The sequence below is a fragment of the Acanthochromis polyacanthus genome, chromosome 9 (assembly GCF_021347895.1).
Source record: "Acanthochromis polyacanthus isolate Apoly-LR-REF ecotype Palm Island chromosome 9, KAUST_Apoly_ChrSc, whole genome shotgun sequence".
In the NCBI taxonomy this organism is placed as follows: Eukaryota; Metazoa; Chordata; class Actinopteri; family Pomacentridae; genus Acanthochromis; species Acanthochromis polyacanthus.
In genome coordinates this window covers 4,482,536-4,498,104 of record NC_067121.1, presented here as the reverse complement: position 1 = coordinate 4,498,104, position 15,569 = coordinate 4,482,536, and the positions used below count along the sequence as shown (strand labels likewise).

General features: G+C 34.9%; 1 protein-coding gene across 1 annotated transcript in view; it reads right to left on the bottom strand.

Moving 5' to 3' along the window:
* The window catches only part of myo10 (myosin X), a 126,295-nt gene that overhangs the window by 35,710 nt on the left and 75,016 nt on the right, over positions 1-15,569 (bottom strand). The window contains exons 5-19 of the mRNA XM_051953911.1: positions 12,856-12,990; positions 12,640-12,764; positions 11,489-11,502; positions 11,306-11,390; positions 10,139-10,242; positions 9,914-10,043; positions 9,480-9,598; positions 8,944-9,090; positions 8,621-8,721; positions 6,586-6,652; positions 6,354-6,446; positions 4,880-4,948; positions 4,724-4,806; positions 3,925-4,033; positions 2,632-2,712 (exon numbers count right to left, since the gene is read on the bottom strand). Of these exons, the coding sequence (XP_051809871.1) occupies positions 2,632-2,712; positions 3,925-4,033; positions 4,724-4,806; positions 4,880-4,948; positions 6,354-6,446; positions 6,586-6,652; positions 8,621-8,721; positions 8,944-9,090; positions 9,480-9,598; positions 9,914-10,043; positions 10,139-10,242; positions 11,306-11,390; positions 11,489-11,502; positions 12,640-12,764; positions 12,856-12,990 (1,462 nt within the window). The remainder of the gene's footprint in view (positions 1-2,631; positions 2,713-3,924; positions 4,034-4,723; positions 4,807-4,879; positions 4,949-6,353; positions 6,447-6,585; positions 6,653-8,620; positions 8,722-8,943; positions 9,091-9,479; positions 9,599-9,913; positions 10,044-10,138; positions 10,243-11,305; positions 11,391-11,488; positions 11,503-12,639; positions 12,765-12,855; positions 12,991-15,569) is intronic.

Genomic DNA, 15,569 nt, shown 5'->3' with positions numbered 1-15,569 from the left:
ACAAAAGTAAGACAAAATATTACAAAAAATGAGACAATCAACACGAAACAAAACAAAACAAAACAAGAGACAAAAAGTTACAAAGCAACAAAACAATAGACAAGCGACAAAAAATGACAAAAACGACAAAACAACGAAAGAGGACAAAAAATGAAATAACAAAAATAAGACAAAAACAAAAGTGAGACAAAAAGGAAACAAAATGACAAAATCATGAGACAAAAGGCAAAAATCAGACAAAAAAGACACAATGAGACAAAATCAGACAAAAAAGAGAAAAAACGACAAAAAATTGAGACAAACGACATGAAACAAAACAAGAGACAAAAAATTAGACAAAAAAATGGACAAAATGACAAAAACAAGACAAGAAATTACACAAACAAGACAAAAAAACAAGAAACAAAATGACAAAAACATGAGACAAATGGCAAAAATCAGACAAAAAAGACAAAATGAGACAAAATATGACAAAAATGAGAAAAAAATGAGAAAAAATTGAGACAAATGACACGAAACAAAACAAGAGACAAAAAAATTAGACAAAAAAAGACAAAATGAGACAAAATATGACAAAAACGAGAAACAAAATGACAAAAACAGGACATTTTTGGGCTGATTTTGCTGCTGAAATGTTTAAAATGTGTTCATGTGACTGCACACAGTTCAGGTCATCTTAAAGTGAGATCAGTGTGTTCATTTATAAAATAAGTGTGTTTTTGTGTCTGTGGTTGCATTCAGAGCCATCAGCTGACAGGATCGATCCCCATCCCGTCCACATATTGATATTTCCACCGAGGCTGCAGTGGTTTTAAAGCCTGCAGGTCCTTTAACGCTCGGTTACGTCACAAAGACACAAATAGTCGCAGTTTTCCAGTTATTACTCAACAGGTTAAACCCTCCTGACCTTCCACAGCGATGCGACTTCAGGATGACGTCAATAAAAGAACAAAAGATTTATAGTAATAATAAATAACTAAATACAGCAAATAAATGTGTAATTTTAAGGTAAAACGTTGTAAAAGAAATAATCAGGATTTTTAAAATTACAGATTTTTTATGTCAACATTATTTACAGTTTTGACCTTTTTTTAAATCTTTTTCTTTTCTTCTTTTGTATTGGAGCAATGAGCACATTAATACTTTTTTTTTTATTTTCCGAGACATTATCTAAATTTAAAAAATGTAAAAATAACTCAGAATGTTTCAGTCCTAATTATTTTATTTAAAGTGTAAATAAATCTGTGATTGTACTGGAGATTAGCTAATTTTTTTTAAAAAACAAAGAAAGTGACTCTTCATGTTTCCATATTTTATCAGCAAAGTTCGTGAAAGTGCTAAAAAGAACAGAAGATTTGAGTTAAAGCTCAGTTTTTTTGCAGTTGGAATGTAAATTAATGCTCCATTTATGTCATTTTAGTGGATATAATCTGAAATGTGGTCGTGACCCAAAGCGTTACAGACCGATCTCCATCCGGACGAAGTCATGGAGAGGCCAGTTCACAAAAAGCTTTTTCATTAACTCCACCCACATCCTGTCAAGTTTGCAGTTTCAGAAGCATCACCACCATCCTGAAAGACATCTTCACCACGATGGGCATGGAGCAGGCCTTCAGAGACGCCTTCATAGACCTGACCGAGGCCTTTAGCTCAGGAGAACAGCATTGACCTGTATTCCAGCTGCATTAACTGGATCACCAGCTACTTTAACAATTGCATACAGTGAGTAAAGTCAGAGAACCTCATGTCAGAATCTCCAATATTCACTAAGGGTGAACCTCAAGGCTCCATCTTGGGCCCAGCTTTGTTTTCCATCGACATAAATGATGTGCCCAAAGCTCCTGGCGCCTCCCAGATACACCTCTATGCCGATGACACCGTTCTATACTCCTCTGACCCATCACTTCACTTCACCCATTCTGGTCCATTTTTAAGTAATTTTGGATAAACTGAAACAGATACCTACGCCATAGATATTAAACTGCTGAATCTAGGATACATAATACTGATGCTCACATTTGGTAATAAAACTGATTGGACAACTTTTAAGTCATTTTGGATGAGCTTGAAGCATTTTTCCACTAATTTTGGTCCATTTTTTACTCATTTAGGACCAATTTCAAACCCTGCTTGACAGGTTTTTGCCATTTCTGTTGTGTTTTGTTGAATTGTGGAAACGGTTTTTGGCATTTCACACAAGTTTGTCATATTTTGGACAATTTTTGACTCATGGTGGACAATTTTTTTGTTATTGGACAAATCATGAGACATTTTTCAAGACATTTTGGACATTCTTTTTTGAGTAATTCTGGACAAAGTGAAACAGAAACACATGCAGCTAACTAGTGATTGTTTCTAGGACTCTAAACTGTTCACATTAGGATATATCCCATAATACTGATGACTACAGCTGATTCTAACATGGACTGGAAAGGTTTGGAGCCATTTTGAACCTTTTTATTGGAACTTAAGCACATTTTGAACTAATCTAAGACAGGTTTTGAGAGAATTTGAACAAAATTGAGTCTTTTCACACCATTTCTGAGACATTTGGAAAAGCTTTGAGGCATTTTGGACAGATGTTGATGAGTCATTCTGGAAGGATCTGATGGAATTAGACTAGGAACTCACCTTTTGTGTGTTGGGTTTGATGCATCGGATGAAATAGGGGTTGGAGGTGCTGAGCGTCGCCATCAGGGAGTGTAAGGAATCCTGCAGGGATAAAATAAGGAGTTCTGTTTGTGGAAGCATCGCTGCAGTAATGTACCTAAAAAACCTGGAAATCTGTAATAATGTTAATATGTAACTTCATGTTGACTTTGAAGGAACGCGACAACGTAAATGTCCACAACTTTCTTTCACATAACAGCAAATATCTGTAGAATAATTAGGTTTTACTGATGTAACAGACAAACACCGTGAAAGAACTAATTATTATTGTCAAAAATACAGGATGAAGATTTTCATTATGTCCAGTTCTGGCCTGTTTTTACCTTTAATGTGAAATAAAGCTAATTTTCTGGGATTTTACCAGATGTTAACCATAATTTAACAAAACAGTGGAAAATCTGTTAGAAAAGCAATAAATTAAAAAAATATATCCACAATGTTCCTTCAGATAACAACAAATGTCTGTATAATAATGAGATTTATATTGATTTACACACAGTAAAAGAACTAATTATTGCAAAAAATACAGATTTTTGTGGACATTATGTCCAGTTACGGCCTGTTTTTGCCTTTAACATGTAAAATGAAGCTTATTTTCTGTGATTTTATCAGATATTAATTTCAATTTAACAGAAAAAATTGGAAAATCTGCAAAGAAACAAAAAATTAAAAATATCCACAACTTTCTGTATAATATTAGGGGTTTTACTGATTAAATAGCATGATTATACATTCAAACACTGTAAAATAATGAATTATTATTGCAAAAAATGCATATTTTAGCCTTTTTTAACCTTTAGCATGTAACATGAAGCTTGTTTTTCTGGGATTTTACCAGATATTAACCAGAATTTAACAAAAGTAGTGGAAAATCTGTACCAACTGTTAAAGAAAAACATTATAATGAACAGCAGGACAGTGAAATATCCACTTTATTTCTCAATAGATCTCATTTTGCCTTTAAAATCGACATCATGTCATCATTTATCTAAATAGTTTGCAGTTTTTCTTTGATTTTTAAAGCTTTTCCTGACAATCTGTGGATTTTTCTTCAGTAATCTGCATGGTTCAGGTGAAAATCTGATCAAATCAGTGATTTTAACTGAATTTCTGAACTAGAAACAGTTTTTAAACTCACAAACATCGACTCTAACAGGCTGGTATTACTGATATCGTGGCACCTAATTCATCACATTTAAAGGAAACGTCTCCACCAAATGTTTTACTTCTAATCGGTATTTTCCTGTTTCTGACCTTAAACTGGGAGCTGACGGTGGGCCGCCGGTGTTTGGTGCTCATCTTCAGGGTGTCCTGCTTGTTTCGGCTCAAAACATGTTCGAACAAATCGTAGACAAAATCTAACCTGGAGGGAATAAAAACGAGCGGAAACGTAAAATCAGACGAAGGAGAAGCAAACTAAAGCCACTGAACCTGAAAGTCGTCTTTAAGAAGAAGAACTGTAAATGAATGTAAATTTTTAGGTTTTTCTGCGTTAAAATAAGTTGTTTTGTTGTCGTCATCGTGTCGTGTGTTCTTTTTTGTTGCACATATCTATCCGTTAAACAGATTAAAGATGATAAATGCATCTGTTAAACAGATTAAATGGTGACTTTGACCATAGAGTCGAATCTAATCTGAATGAACACGTCTAATCTGGAATAAATGATCTGATTTCTTCCATAAATCTGTTCTTCTACCTGCTCTCTCTCAGCATGTTGGATTAAATTAATAAATACATCTGGAATAAATGATCTGATTTCTTCCATTAATCTGTTCTTCTACCTGCTCTCTCTCAGCATGTTGGATTAAATGAATAAATAAATCTGGAATAAATGATCTGATTCCTTCCATAAATCTGTTCTTCTACCTGCTCTCTCTCAGCATGTTGGATCAAATGAATAAATTAATAAATAAATCTGGAATAAATGATCTGATTCCTTCCATAAATCTGTTCTTCTACCTGCTCTCTCTCAGCATGTTGGATCAAATGAATAAATTAATAAATAAATCTGGAATAAATGATCTGATTTCTTCCATAAATCTGTTCTTCTACCTGCTCTCTCTCAGCATGTTCAGGATGTCGTCTCTGAAGGTGTCCCGGTTCTTCTCCAGCATCCCCCTCACGTCATACACCACCTGCAGGAGGAGACCATTTAAACCGGTCTGACTCTTTGCTAATGCTAAGCTAATGCTAAGCTAACGGCCTCACCTCTCCGGCGTAGTGCCGAACTCCGAAGCAGTGAACGGCGACGCGAGGTTTCACATAGAAAGAGTTCTTCTGCAGCGGGAAAAAGAAAACATCTGGTTAGAGACCGCTGCTTCTTCATCTACAGAGAATTAAAACTGAAACTAGCTCAAAATGGTTAAAAAAAAAACAACTTAAAAACTGACACAAAAGCTGTCCATATGTGCCACAAATGACACAATGTTTGTATGAAATGACTCAGAATTATTCAAAATGATCTACAATTATCCAGAAAATGGTTCAAAATGACTTAAAATTATGCAAAATTATCCAGAAAATGGTTCAAAATGACTTACAATTATCCAAAATTACTCCGTTAACTTCTGACTGTGACACTGAGTGGATATAAAATCAACTGGCTCATTTTCATTCACTTTATGCTAATTTTTCTTCACTATGTCCTCATTTTTATTCGCTGTGGACTCATTTTTAACCACTATGTCCTCATTTTTATTCACTGTGGACTCATTTTTATTCACTGTGGACTCATTTTTAACCACTATGTCCTCATTTTTATTCACTGTGGACTCATTTTTATTCACTGTGGACTCATTTTTTCCTCCCTGTGGTTTCATTTTTCCTCCCTGTGGTTTCATTTTTATTCACTGTGGACTCATTTTTCCTCCCTGTGGACTCATTTTTCCTCCCTGTGGTTTCATTTTTCCTCCCTGGGGACTCATTTTTCCTCCCTGGGGACTCATTTTTATTCACTGTGGACTCATTTTTCCTCCCTGTGGGTTCATTTTTATTCAATGTGGACTCATTTTTCCTCCCTGTGGTTTCCTTTTTATTCACTGTGGACTCATTTTTCCTCCCTGTGGACTCATTTTTCCTCCCTGTGGTTTCATTTTTCCTCCCTGGGGACTCATTGTTATTCACTGTGGACTCATTTTTCCTCCCTGGGGACTCATTTTTATTCACTGTGGACTCATTTTTCCTCCCTGTGGGTTCATTTTTATTCACTGTGGACTCATTTTTCCTCCCTGTGGACTCATTTTTATTCACTGTGGACTCATTTTTCCTCCCTGTGGACTCATTTTTATTCACTGTGGACTCATTTTTCCTCCCTGTGGACTCATTTTTATTCACTGTGGACTCATTTTTCCTCCCTGGGAACTCATTTTTCCTCCCTGTGGACTCATTTTTATTCACTGTGGACTCATTTTTCCTCCCTGGGGACTCATTTTTATTCACTGTGAACTCATTTTTCCTCCCTGGGGACTCATTTTTATTCACTGTGAACTCATTTTTCCTCCCTGTGGACTCATTTTTCCTCCCTGGGAACTCATTTTTCCTCCCTGTGGACTCATTTTTATTCACTGTGGACTCATTTTTCCTCCCTGGGAACTCATTTTTCCTCCCTGTGGACTCATTTTTATTCACTGTGGACTCATTTTTCCTCCCTGTGGACTCGTTTAATGACAGCAGGACGTCGTACCGAGTGCTGGCTGTGGAGTTTCTCCAGTAAAGTGCCGTCTGTAGCTTTGGGGAAGTGACTCTCCTCATTCATCAGTGCCAGGAGACCCAGTTTCTATGGAAACGCAGAGATCATCATCATCAACATCTTTAAGAATAATAATAATAATAACAATAATAATTATTATTATTGGTGAAGTACAAACGATTGAATCAACCACAGAAACAATGTTTTTTTATTTTTAACCTCCTACCTTCTCGATCAGATCCAGACATTCTCCGTTGTCCATCCAGTTGATGTCGACCCAAACGAGGCCTTCTCTGGAGAAACAACACAAAATAATATTTAAATATTTAAAAAGAGGCAAACTAAATGAGATATAAAGAGAATAAAAATATAATCAAATCTTCAGCAGATCTAATATCATTATTATATTTTTACGAGTAATAATAATGAGTATTATTATTGTTAATAATATAAAACCATGTAAATCATTGAATGACAGCTCTTATAATTCTAATAAATGCTGATTAAAGTGTTTAAAGTGATTAAAGTCTTTTCTGTTATGAGGAGTGATGATCTGAAAATAAAAACCTGAAAGCATCAAATGAATGAACTTCAGACTTTAATCTTGTTTCCATCATTATTTATTATTATTTTATATAAACTTTAATCTTGTTTCCATCATTATTTTATTATTATTTTATATAAACTTTAATCTTGTTTCCATCATTATTTTATTATTATTTTATATAAACTTTATTCTTGTTTCCATCATTATTTTATTATTATTTTATATAAACTTTATTCTTGTTTCCATCATTATTTTATTATTTCATATAAACTTTAATTTGCTTCCATCATTATTTTATTATTTTATATAAACTTTATTCTTGTTTCCATCATTATTTTATTATTTTATATAAACTTTAATCTTGTTTCCATCATTATTTTATTATTTTATATAAACTTTATTCTTGCTTCCATCATTATTTTATTATTATTTTATATAAACTTTAATCTTGTTTCCATCATTATTTTATTATTATTTTATATAAACTTTAATCTTGTTTCCATCATTATTTTATTATTTTATATAAACTTTAATCTTGTTTCCATCATTATTTTATTATTATTTTATATAAACTTTAATCTTGTTTCCATCATTATTTTATTATTTTATATAAACTTTAATCTTGTTTCCATCATTATTTTATTATTATTTTATATAAACTTTATTCTTGTTTCCATCATTATTTTATTATTTCATATAAACTTTAATTTGCTTCCATCATTATTTTATTATTTTATATAAACTTTATTCTTGCTTCCATCATTATTTTATTATTTTATATAAACTTTAATCTTGTTTCCATCATTATTTTATTATTTTATATAAACTTTATTCTTGCTTCCATCATTATTTTATTATTATTTTATATAAACTTTAATCTTGTTTCCATCATTATTTTATTATTATTTTATATAAACTTTAATCTTGTTTCCATCATTATTTTATTATTATTTTATATAAACTTTAATCTTGTTTCCATCATTATTTTATTATTATTTTATATAAACTTTATTCTTGTTTCCATCATTATTTTATTATTATTTTATATAAACTTTATTCTTGTTTCCATCATTATTTTATTATTATTTTATATAAACTTTATTCTTGTTTCCATCATTATTTTATTATTATTTTATATAAACTTTAATCTTGTTTCCATCATTATTTTATTATTTATATAAACTTTAATCTTGTTTCCATCATTATTTTATTATTATTTTATATAAACTTTAATCTTGTTTCCATCATTATTTTATTATTTATATAAACTTTATTCTTGTTTCCATCATTATTTTATTATTTTATATAAACTTTAATCTTGTTTCCATCATTATTTTATTATTTATATAAACTTTATTCTTGCTTCCATCATTATTTTATTATTATTTTATATAAACTTTAATCTTGTTTCCATCATTATTTTATTATTTTATATAAACTTTATTCTTGCTTCCATCATTATTTTATTATTATTTTATATAAACTTTAATCTTGTTTCCATCATTATTTTATTATTATTTTATATAAACTTTAATCTTGTTTCCATCATTATTTTATTATTATTTTATATAAACTTTAATCTTGTTTCCATCATTATTTTATTATTATTTTATATAAACTTTAATCTTGTTTCCATCATTATTTATTATTATTTTATATAAACTTTAGTCTTCTAATCAGGATTATTTCCCATAAAACTTTAAGCTCCACCTACTTGTTGTATTCAAGTTGCTCCAGAGAGAAAATGTGTTTGTTGAAATATTCCTGCAGCTTCTCGTTTGCATAGTTGATGTTGAACTGCTCGAAGCGGTTCACCTGAAAAAGAGCATTAAATGAGTGAGAACGAGAAAGAACCCTCTGGTTTGTTTAGCGGCTGATTAACAACAGAAGATCAGGTTTAATTCAGTGTTTCTGTGTGACAGATTCAGCTAAATTTAATAAATGTTTTTCATCCTGAGGGAACATTTCAGTTCTTTTTAATCTTCTTGCAGTTATTTAGCTGCTGGGACGCAGAGGAGCGTAAAAAAATCCTCAAACCTCAAAGTTCTCGAAGCCGAAGATGTCCAGGATGCTGATGGACTTGAAGTCTTCTCTTCCTCTGATGCGGTTGTTCAGTTTACGGATGATCCAGTTGAAACACTGAGAATAAAGTGCCATCGCCATGGAGTCTCTGGAGTCCACCGCCTGCCGGGAGCACATTTATGATGAGCAGCTCGAAAAACACACACGCAAAAAAAACAACAGAAAACAACAGAAAACCCAACAAAAAACAACAGAAAACCCAATAAAAACAACAAAAAACAACAGAAAACCCAATAAAAAACAACAGAAAACCCAAAAAAACAACTAAAAACAACAGAAAACAACTAAAAACAACAGAAAACCCAACAAAAAACAACTAAAAACAACAGAGAACAACTAAAAACAACAGAAAACCCCCCAAAAACAGAAAACCAAAAAAACAACAACCAGAAAACAACAAAAACAACAAAAACAACTAAAAACAACATAAAACAACAAAAAACAATAAAAAATCAACATAATAATACTAATAGTAGTGAAGGCGTTGTGACCTGTTCCACGGTCAGCGGGGTGGAGATCTCCTCTCCTCTGAGGATCATGGATCGGTGAGTCAGAACTTCACAAAGCTGCTCCGAGTTCAGACCCAGAAGTTCTGAGGTTCGGCTCAGAGCTGAAGACGTAACAAAAAAAAAAAGAGTTGAAAAATCTGCTAATGTCGGTTTAAGAACTGTTGAAAATAGAGTGAAAAAAAAAGCTCCAGCTTCTTAAAAGTGAGAATTTTTAATGAAAGATTTTGGAATTTTTCCCCTTTTTAAGTTTTTATTTTCTATAGACCTTCATGGAACTCTGGTGTTGATTGCTTTCACATTATTAATGTTTTAGAAGGAAAATAAAAGCAGATATTATTGATTATTGATATTTTCAGAGACCTCCATTGTAGAATAAAAGCAGATATTACTGATTATTGATATTTTCTGAGGCCTACCTGACTTGGAGGAGACCTGAGCTCCTCCGGCTGTCATGAACTCGATGTTTCCTGCGTGAAGAATCCCGGCCAGCAGACGTAGAACCTCAGCGATGTTCTCCTCCGTGAACTGCATCGTTCGCATTGCATTCTGGGAAAACAACAACAACAAAAAAAGAAGCTGTTTGAAAGTTTCCGGCCTCAGAGCAGAGCGTAAATCTTGTGTGTTCTCGGTTTTCTTCCCACCAGAACGTCCTGAAAGGTGCCCTTGTCGTTGATTGTCTGGTCGCCGTGGCAGCTGGACTGTCTCAGGTAGTGGTAGCTGTCAGGAGTCGTCAAACCCAACGCCTCTGCAGACACAAAGAATCAGCGTTAGCACCGAGCCAGCTGCTTTTCTGATCGTTATGTAGCTGAAATCTGATGATTCCTCGTGGAATAAATTCATCTGCTGAACCTCAAAAACCCACCGCAGGGTCTGAAGAACATATTATTCTGAAAAATCAACAAAATTTAAAAACAGAAAAATAGCAGATGTTCAATTTTCCCACAGTCATTGAACTTCTCATCTGTGAAGCTCAGTTCAGGTGGAAAAAATAAAATCTGCAAATCAAAGCTGAAAAATCTTATTTAATCTGAATCACTTTATTTACTTGTCACACATTAAAAATTCAACAAAAATAAAGCGTTTGCATGAATAAGATTTTGTAAAAAAATAAAAAATTCTGGGTTTCTTGGTGCAGTTAGGAAGCCCTGAGTGAACCTGCTGTGATGAACATTCAGGCGAGGAAAATTAAAAAAGCAGAACGAATCATCGGGGTTCCAACTTTCCAACAGTCCTTGAACTAATCATCAGTGACATGACGTTTGGTTATTTTATTGTGTCCTTTAAAAAAATCGTCAAAAATAGAACGGTTATCAAAAACAGGGAATATAAAACTGGAAAGAAATGGCAGATGTTCAACTTTCCCACAGTCCTTGAACTACTCATCTGTGAAGCTCAGTTCAGTTGGAAAAATTCAGGTCATTTTAACTTTCCAGTGGTCCTTGAACTAATCATCAGTGACGTGTCGTTCAGTCACTTTATTGTATCGTTTAAAAAATTTTTACTCAACAGATTCTGTAAAAACCAAAAAATTCTGCACTTCTCATCACAACTAAAAAGCCTCGACTGACTCGGCTGTGACCAACAGTGAGGTGATAAAAAATGTGGAATATTTCATATGAACTGCAGGCAGTGTTTCTACAAACAAACAAATTTAAACAAAAATAGTAAAATATCTGCAGGACGAGATTATTTCCAGTGTTGAAATAAAAACGGTCACTTGGAAAACATCTGGTTCATGCTGATTCCATTCATCTTTTTTTTTAATTGTTCAGTTTTCAGATTGTCGTGTTGTTTTGGTTTTTGTTCACCTCTCTGCTGGCTGTTGGCTCCGGCTAAGATGGCGTAGAAGATGTGGTAGTTTCTCTCCCCGGGGTTCTGACGGACGACTCGGTTCTGCAGAGAAAAAATAAAACAACAACAATTTAAAAAGCTTTAATAAAAGCGCGACATAATTCTGAGCTTGTAGGTCTGATTGGAGGAAGGAGACTCACCTTCTCTAAGAGGTCTGTGGTCAGAAAAGTGTCAGTCAAGGAAGAAAACTCATCATTTCATCTCATCTCATTTTATCCCATCTTATGTTATCATATCTTAGCATATCTCATCTCATTAGATCACATCTCATGCCATCTTATCGTATCTCATTTCGCCTCATCATATCTTATTTCATATCTCTTTGAATCTTATCTCGTCTCATCTCATCATATCTCAGCTTGTTGTATCTCAGTTTATCTCATCGTATCTCATCTCATGACATCTCATCTCATTATATCTCAGTGTATCCCACTGCATCGTATCTACTTTTATCTCACTGTATCTCATCATATCTTATCTTATCTTCGCAGGTCTCATCTCATCATATCTCATCTCATGTCATCTCATCTCATTATATCTCAGTGTATCCCACTGCATCGTATCTACTTTTATCTCACTGTATCTCATCATATCTTATCTTATCTTCGCAGGTCTCATCTCATCATATCTCATCTCATGTCATCTCATCTCATTATATCTCAGTGTATCCCACTGCATCGTATCTACTTTTATCTTACTGTATCTCATCTTATCATATCTTATCTTCGCAGGTCTCATCTCATCATATCTCATCTCATGTCATCTCATCGTATCTCTAGAAAATGTGTTTTAATCGTGAAAGATTACTATATTATGATTCAGTTATTTTGACAGCAGATTATTAGCAGCAGGAACGTTATTGTTCTTTACATTTTCACAGTTTAATTAATTTAGCTATCATGAAGCCAAAGTTCAGCTAAAAGCAGCAGAAAATCATGGCCATGCTGCTTCTGTTGGCTGTTAGCTCGTCTAAATGTGGCTCCAGATAAACAAACTGCTTCACTAACCTGCTGATATTCCACAAGCATCCCCACAGGCATGAAAACAGATTTGATTCTAACAATTAAATGTGGGGTTTGTTCATAAAATAGCAGAAGAGTGTGTTCATTTACATGATATTTGCATGTGCATCGTGATTTTGATGCTGCTAATGAAGCATTTGGTGCTTCTCCTAATAAATCCTGCTGTATTTCACTCATCTTTACTCCTGATAACCGTTTCTCAGCCACTAATCCTGCGTTTTAATCCACAGTGAAGGACAAACTTTGTGTTTATCAGGTGTGGAGGATACAGTCGACGATCCGGCCTCCCTGGATGTTCCCCTTCTGGCTGAAGTGCAGCTGGACGAACTTCCCGAAGCGGCTGGAGTTGTTGTTGTAGACGGTTTTAGCGTTCCCGAAGGCCTCCATGATGGGACTGTGGAGTGAAGGAGAAGATCAGGTCATCTCATCACACCTCTTAAAGCCGGAGGTGTAACTGAAATAGACTGAATGAAGCAGAGTTCTACCTGCTCTCCAGCAGAGCCTCCTCCACGTGAGACGTCTTGTCTCTGGACGAAGCCTCCAGCGAGTGTTGGCTCATCGCCGACAGGAACTTCAGGATCAGTTTGGTGCTTTCAGTTTTACCGGCTCCACTTTCACCACTGAGGAAGAAGAAAGAAGGAAGAGAAGTTCAATCTACTGACATACATGTCATCTCATTTTATCTCATGGTGTTGTACCTCATCAAATCTCATCAAATCTCATTTCATGTCATCCTATCTCTTCACGTCTCATCACATCTTATGTCATCGTATCTCATTTCACCTAATTTTATCTCATCATATCTCATGATATCTCATCACACCACATCTCATCTCATTTCATCTAATCTCCATGTCATCTCTTTTATCTACAGACTAATATGAAGTTATTATTTCCAACATCACTTTGTGTAACATCAGTTTTATATCATCTGCAGCATTTCATTTCATGTGCAATATCTCTAGCTCTTAATAAAGTTTTGTATTATCTCATCTCATTTCATTTTAAAATGCCTTTAAAGAAGGCCCTCCTAATACAGCATATTGAAGCTTTTGGTACGTTTAATTTCTTCTGTGAGCATATTTTCGTGCAGAAACTGTTTTATGTTTGGTGTCAGATGTTGGTTTTGGTTTTTAATTGCAGCTGCAGAATAAACACGACAAAGATTAAAGTTAAAAGTTCTCCAGTGGAAGTCTTTTGATTCCTGATGTGTTATTTAGATTATTGTAGTCCTGGATCTCATTTCTGAAGCATCCTGGGAGACATTCAGCCTAAATAATGCAAACTTTGGCCACTAGATGGCGCAGTCTGACTGTCATCAACTGAATGAACGCAGGAAATAAACATGACACCTTCAGAGCTTTAAATCACATGTTGGATCTTAATTAAAGCGACTGCAGGAGGCACCAGGCTGCTGTATGTTTAGTTCATGTAGAAATAAAGCCTCAACAAGCTGCTCCAGTGTTTAGTAACTTTTACCGTCAGTTTTACTGTTTTGGTCGATTTTTGCCACTAAATAAGAGTAAATTAATGCCAAAAGTATGCAGGAAGGCAATAATTTCTTTCATCTCCACTAACTTTATTAATGATCAGAGTTCTAATTTCATACTGGCAATATTTCCAGAGTTCCAGGTTCTTGTAGTCCATGAAGGAGAACATTTACTGGAGAAAGTTCTAGAGTAGACCTACCGACAACCAGCAGTGTGGCAAAAATCTAAATTATTTTTCTATTTTTTTACAGCTTCTGGCTCTAATAAATGTTGTCATTTTGCAGATTTTTTAAAGTGAACGTGTGTTTTGGGGTTCAGAGGGTTTAATGTGAGTCAATAACAGAAATATTTGTCGACCACAGCAGCAGATAACAGAAGAATCCAGAGAAAACCCCCTTTAAACGCCTCTCAGTGACATTTAAAGTGAACCTGGCAACCCACAGCTGCACAGCGAGAGCTTCAAGTTAATTATCAACCGGTTTAATAAAGACGCTTCGTTCAACACGAGCAGCAGCTTCAGCAGACGGATCCAGAGCTGAAGTTAAAAGCACCGCATGTGTAAAAAACAGTCACCATTTAAAGGGGAACTTCGTTCTGTTTTCATGTCATTTCATACATGTGAGTGATGGAGAAATGAATTTTCGACATAGCTCCAGTATTTAGCCAGGCAGGCAGCTTAGCAGCTCAGCTAGCAGTTCAGCTAGCAGCTCAGCTAGCGAAAAGTATGGGGCAGCTGGCCCCCCGCGTCAAAGTCCGCCCTAACGTGCTTTTTTCCCCACACTGACCGGCTCAGATAGTCTCAACGAGTGTCCCACAACATACTAGAGATGAGAAGTGAACGAAAACCTCCACATTACCTGGCGATCGCTATTTGTTGTGGTCTGTATCCAAATCTCAGGACGCTAGAAAGCAAATCTCGCTCTGAAATCGCGCGATAGCTCGCGCCAAAACACCGGTGGAGGAAACAGCTGTTTGTCTCAGGTGAAGAGAGATGAGTGGAGCGATTTTGTGTCGGATTACAGAACAGTTAGTTTTTCTAAACCTGGTAAAACTAATGGGTCGTCAGTGCGCATTTCCGAGTTGTGGCAACAGAATGGTGCGCTACACTTCACGCGGCTTTCACAGACTACCGTACTCGGAGACGGAAACGCTAAAGTTGTGGCTAAACGTTTTACAAATGCACCCTGAAATTCCAGTTGATGCACTTTGACGTAAAAACTTTGGTAATCCGTTCACTTCTCATCTCTACTATGTTGTGGGACACTCATTGAGACTATCTGAGCCGGTCAGTGTGGGGAAAAAAGCACGTTAGGGCAGACTTTGATGCGGGGGGCGGGGGCAGCTGCCCCATACTTTTCGCTAGCCGAGCTGCTAGCTGAGCTGCTAAGCTGCCTGCCTGGCTAAATACTGGAGCTATGTTGAAAATTCACTTCTCCATCACTCACATGTATGAAATGACATGAAAACAGACCCCAGGTTGAAAAAAAACGAAATTCCCCTTTAATGTAAATGTAGACTGAAGGGGAAATAAACACATAAAAACAGAGAAAGTCTGGCCATAAATTACATTAAAAATACGTTGCAAAATACGTTAGAACACTGTAGAGGTACAAAAACTACAACAAAAGTGAAAATATAGCAAATATTATTTTATCTGAATACAGTACAAATACGTTACATACAGTAAAACATGACAATTTTATCTTATT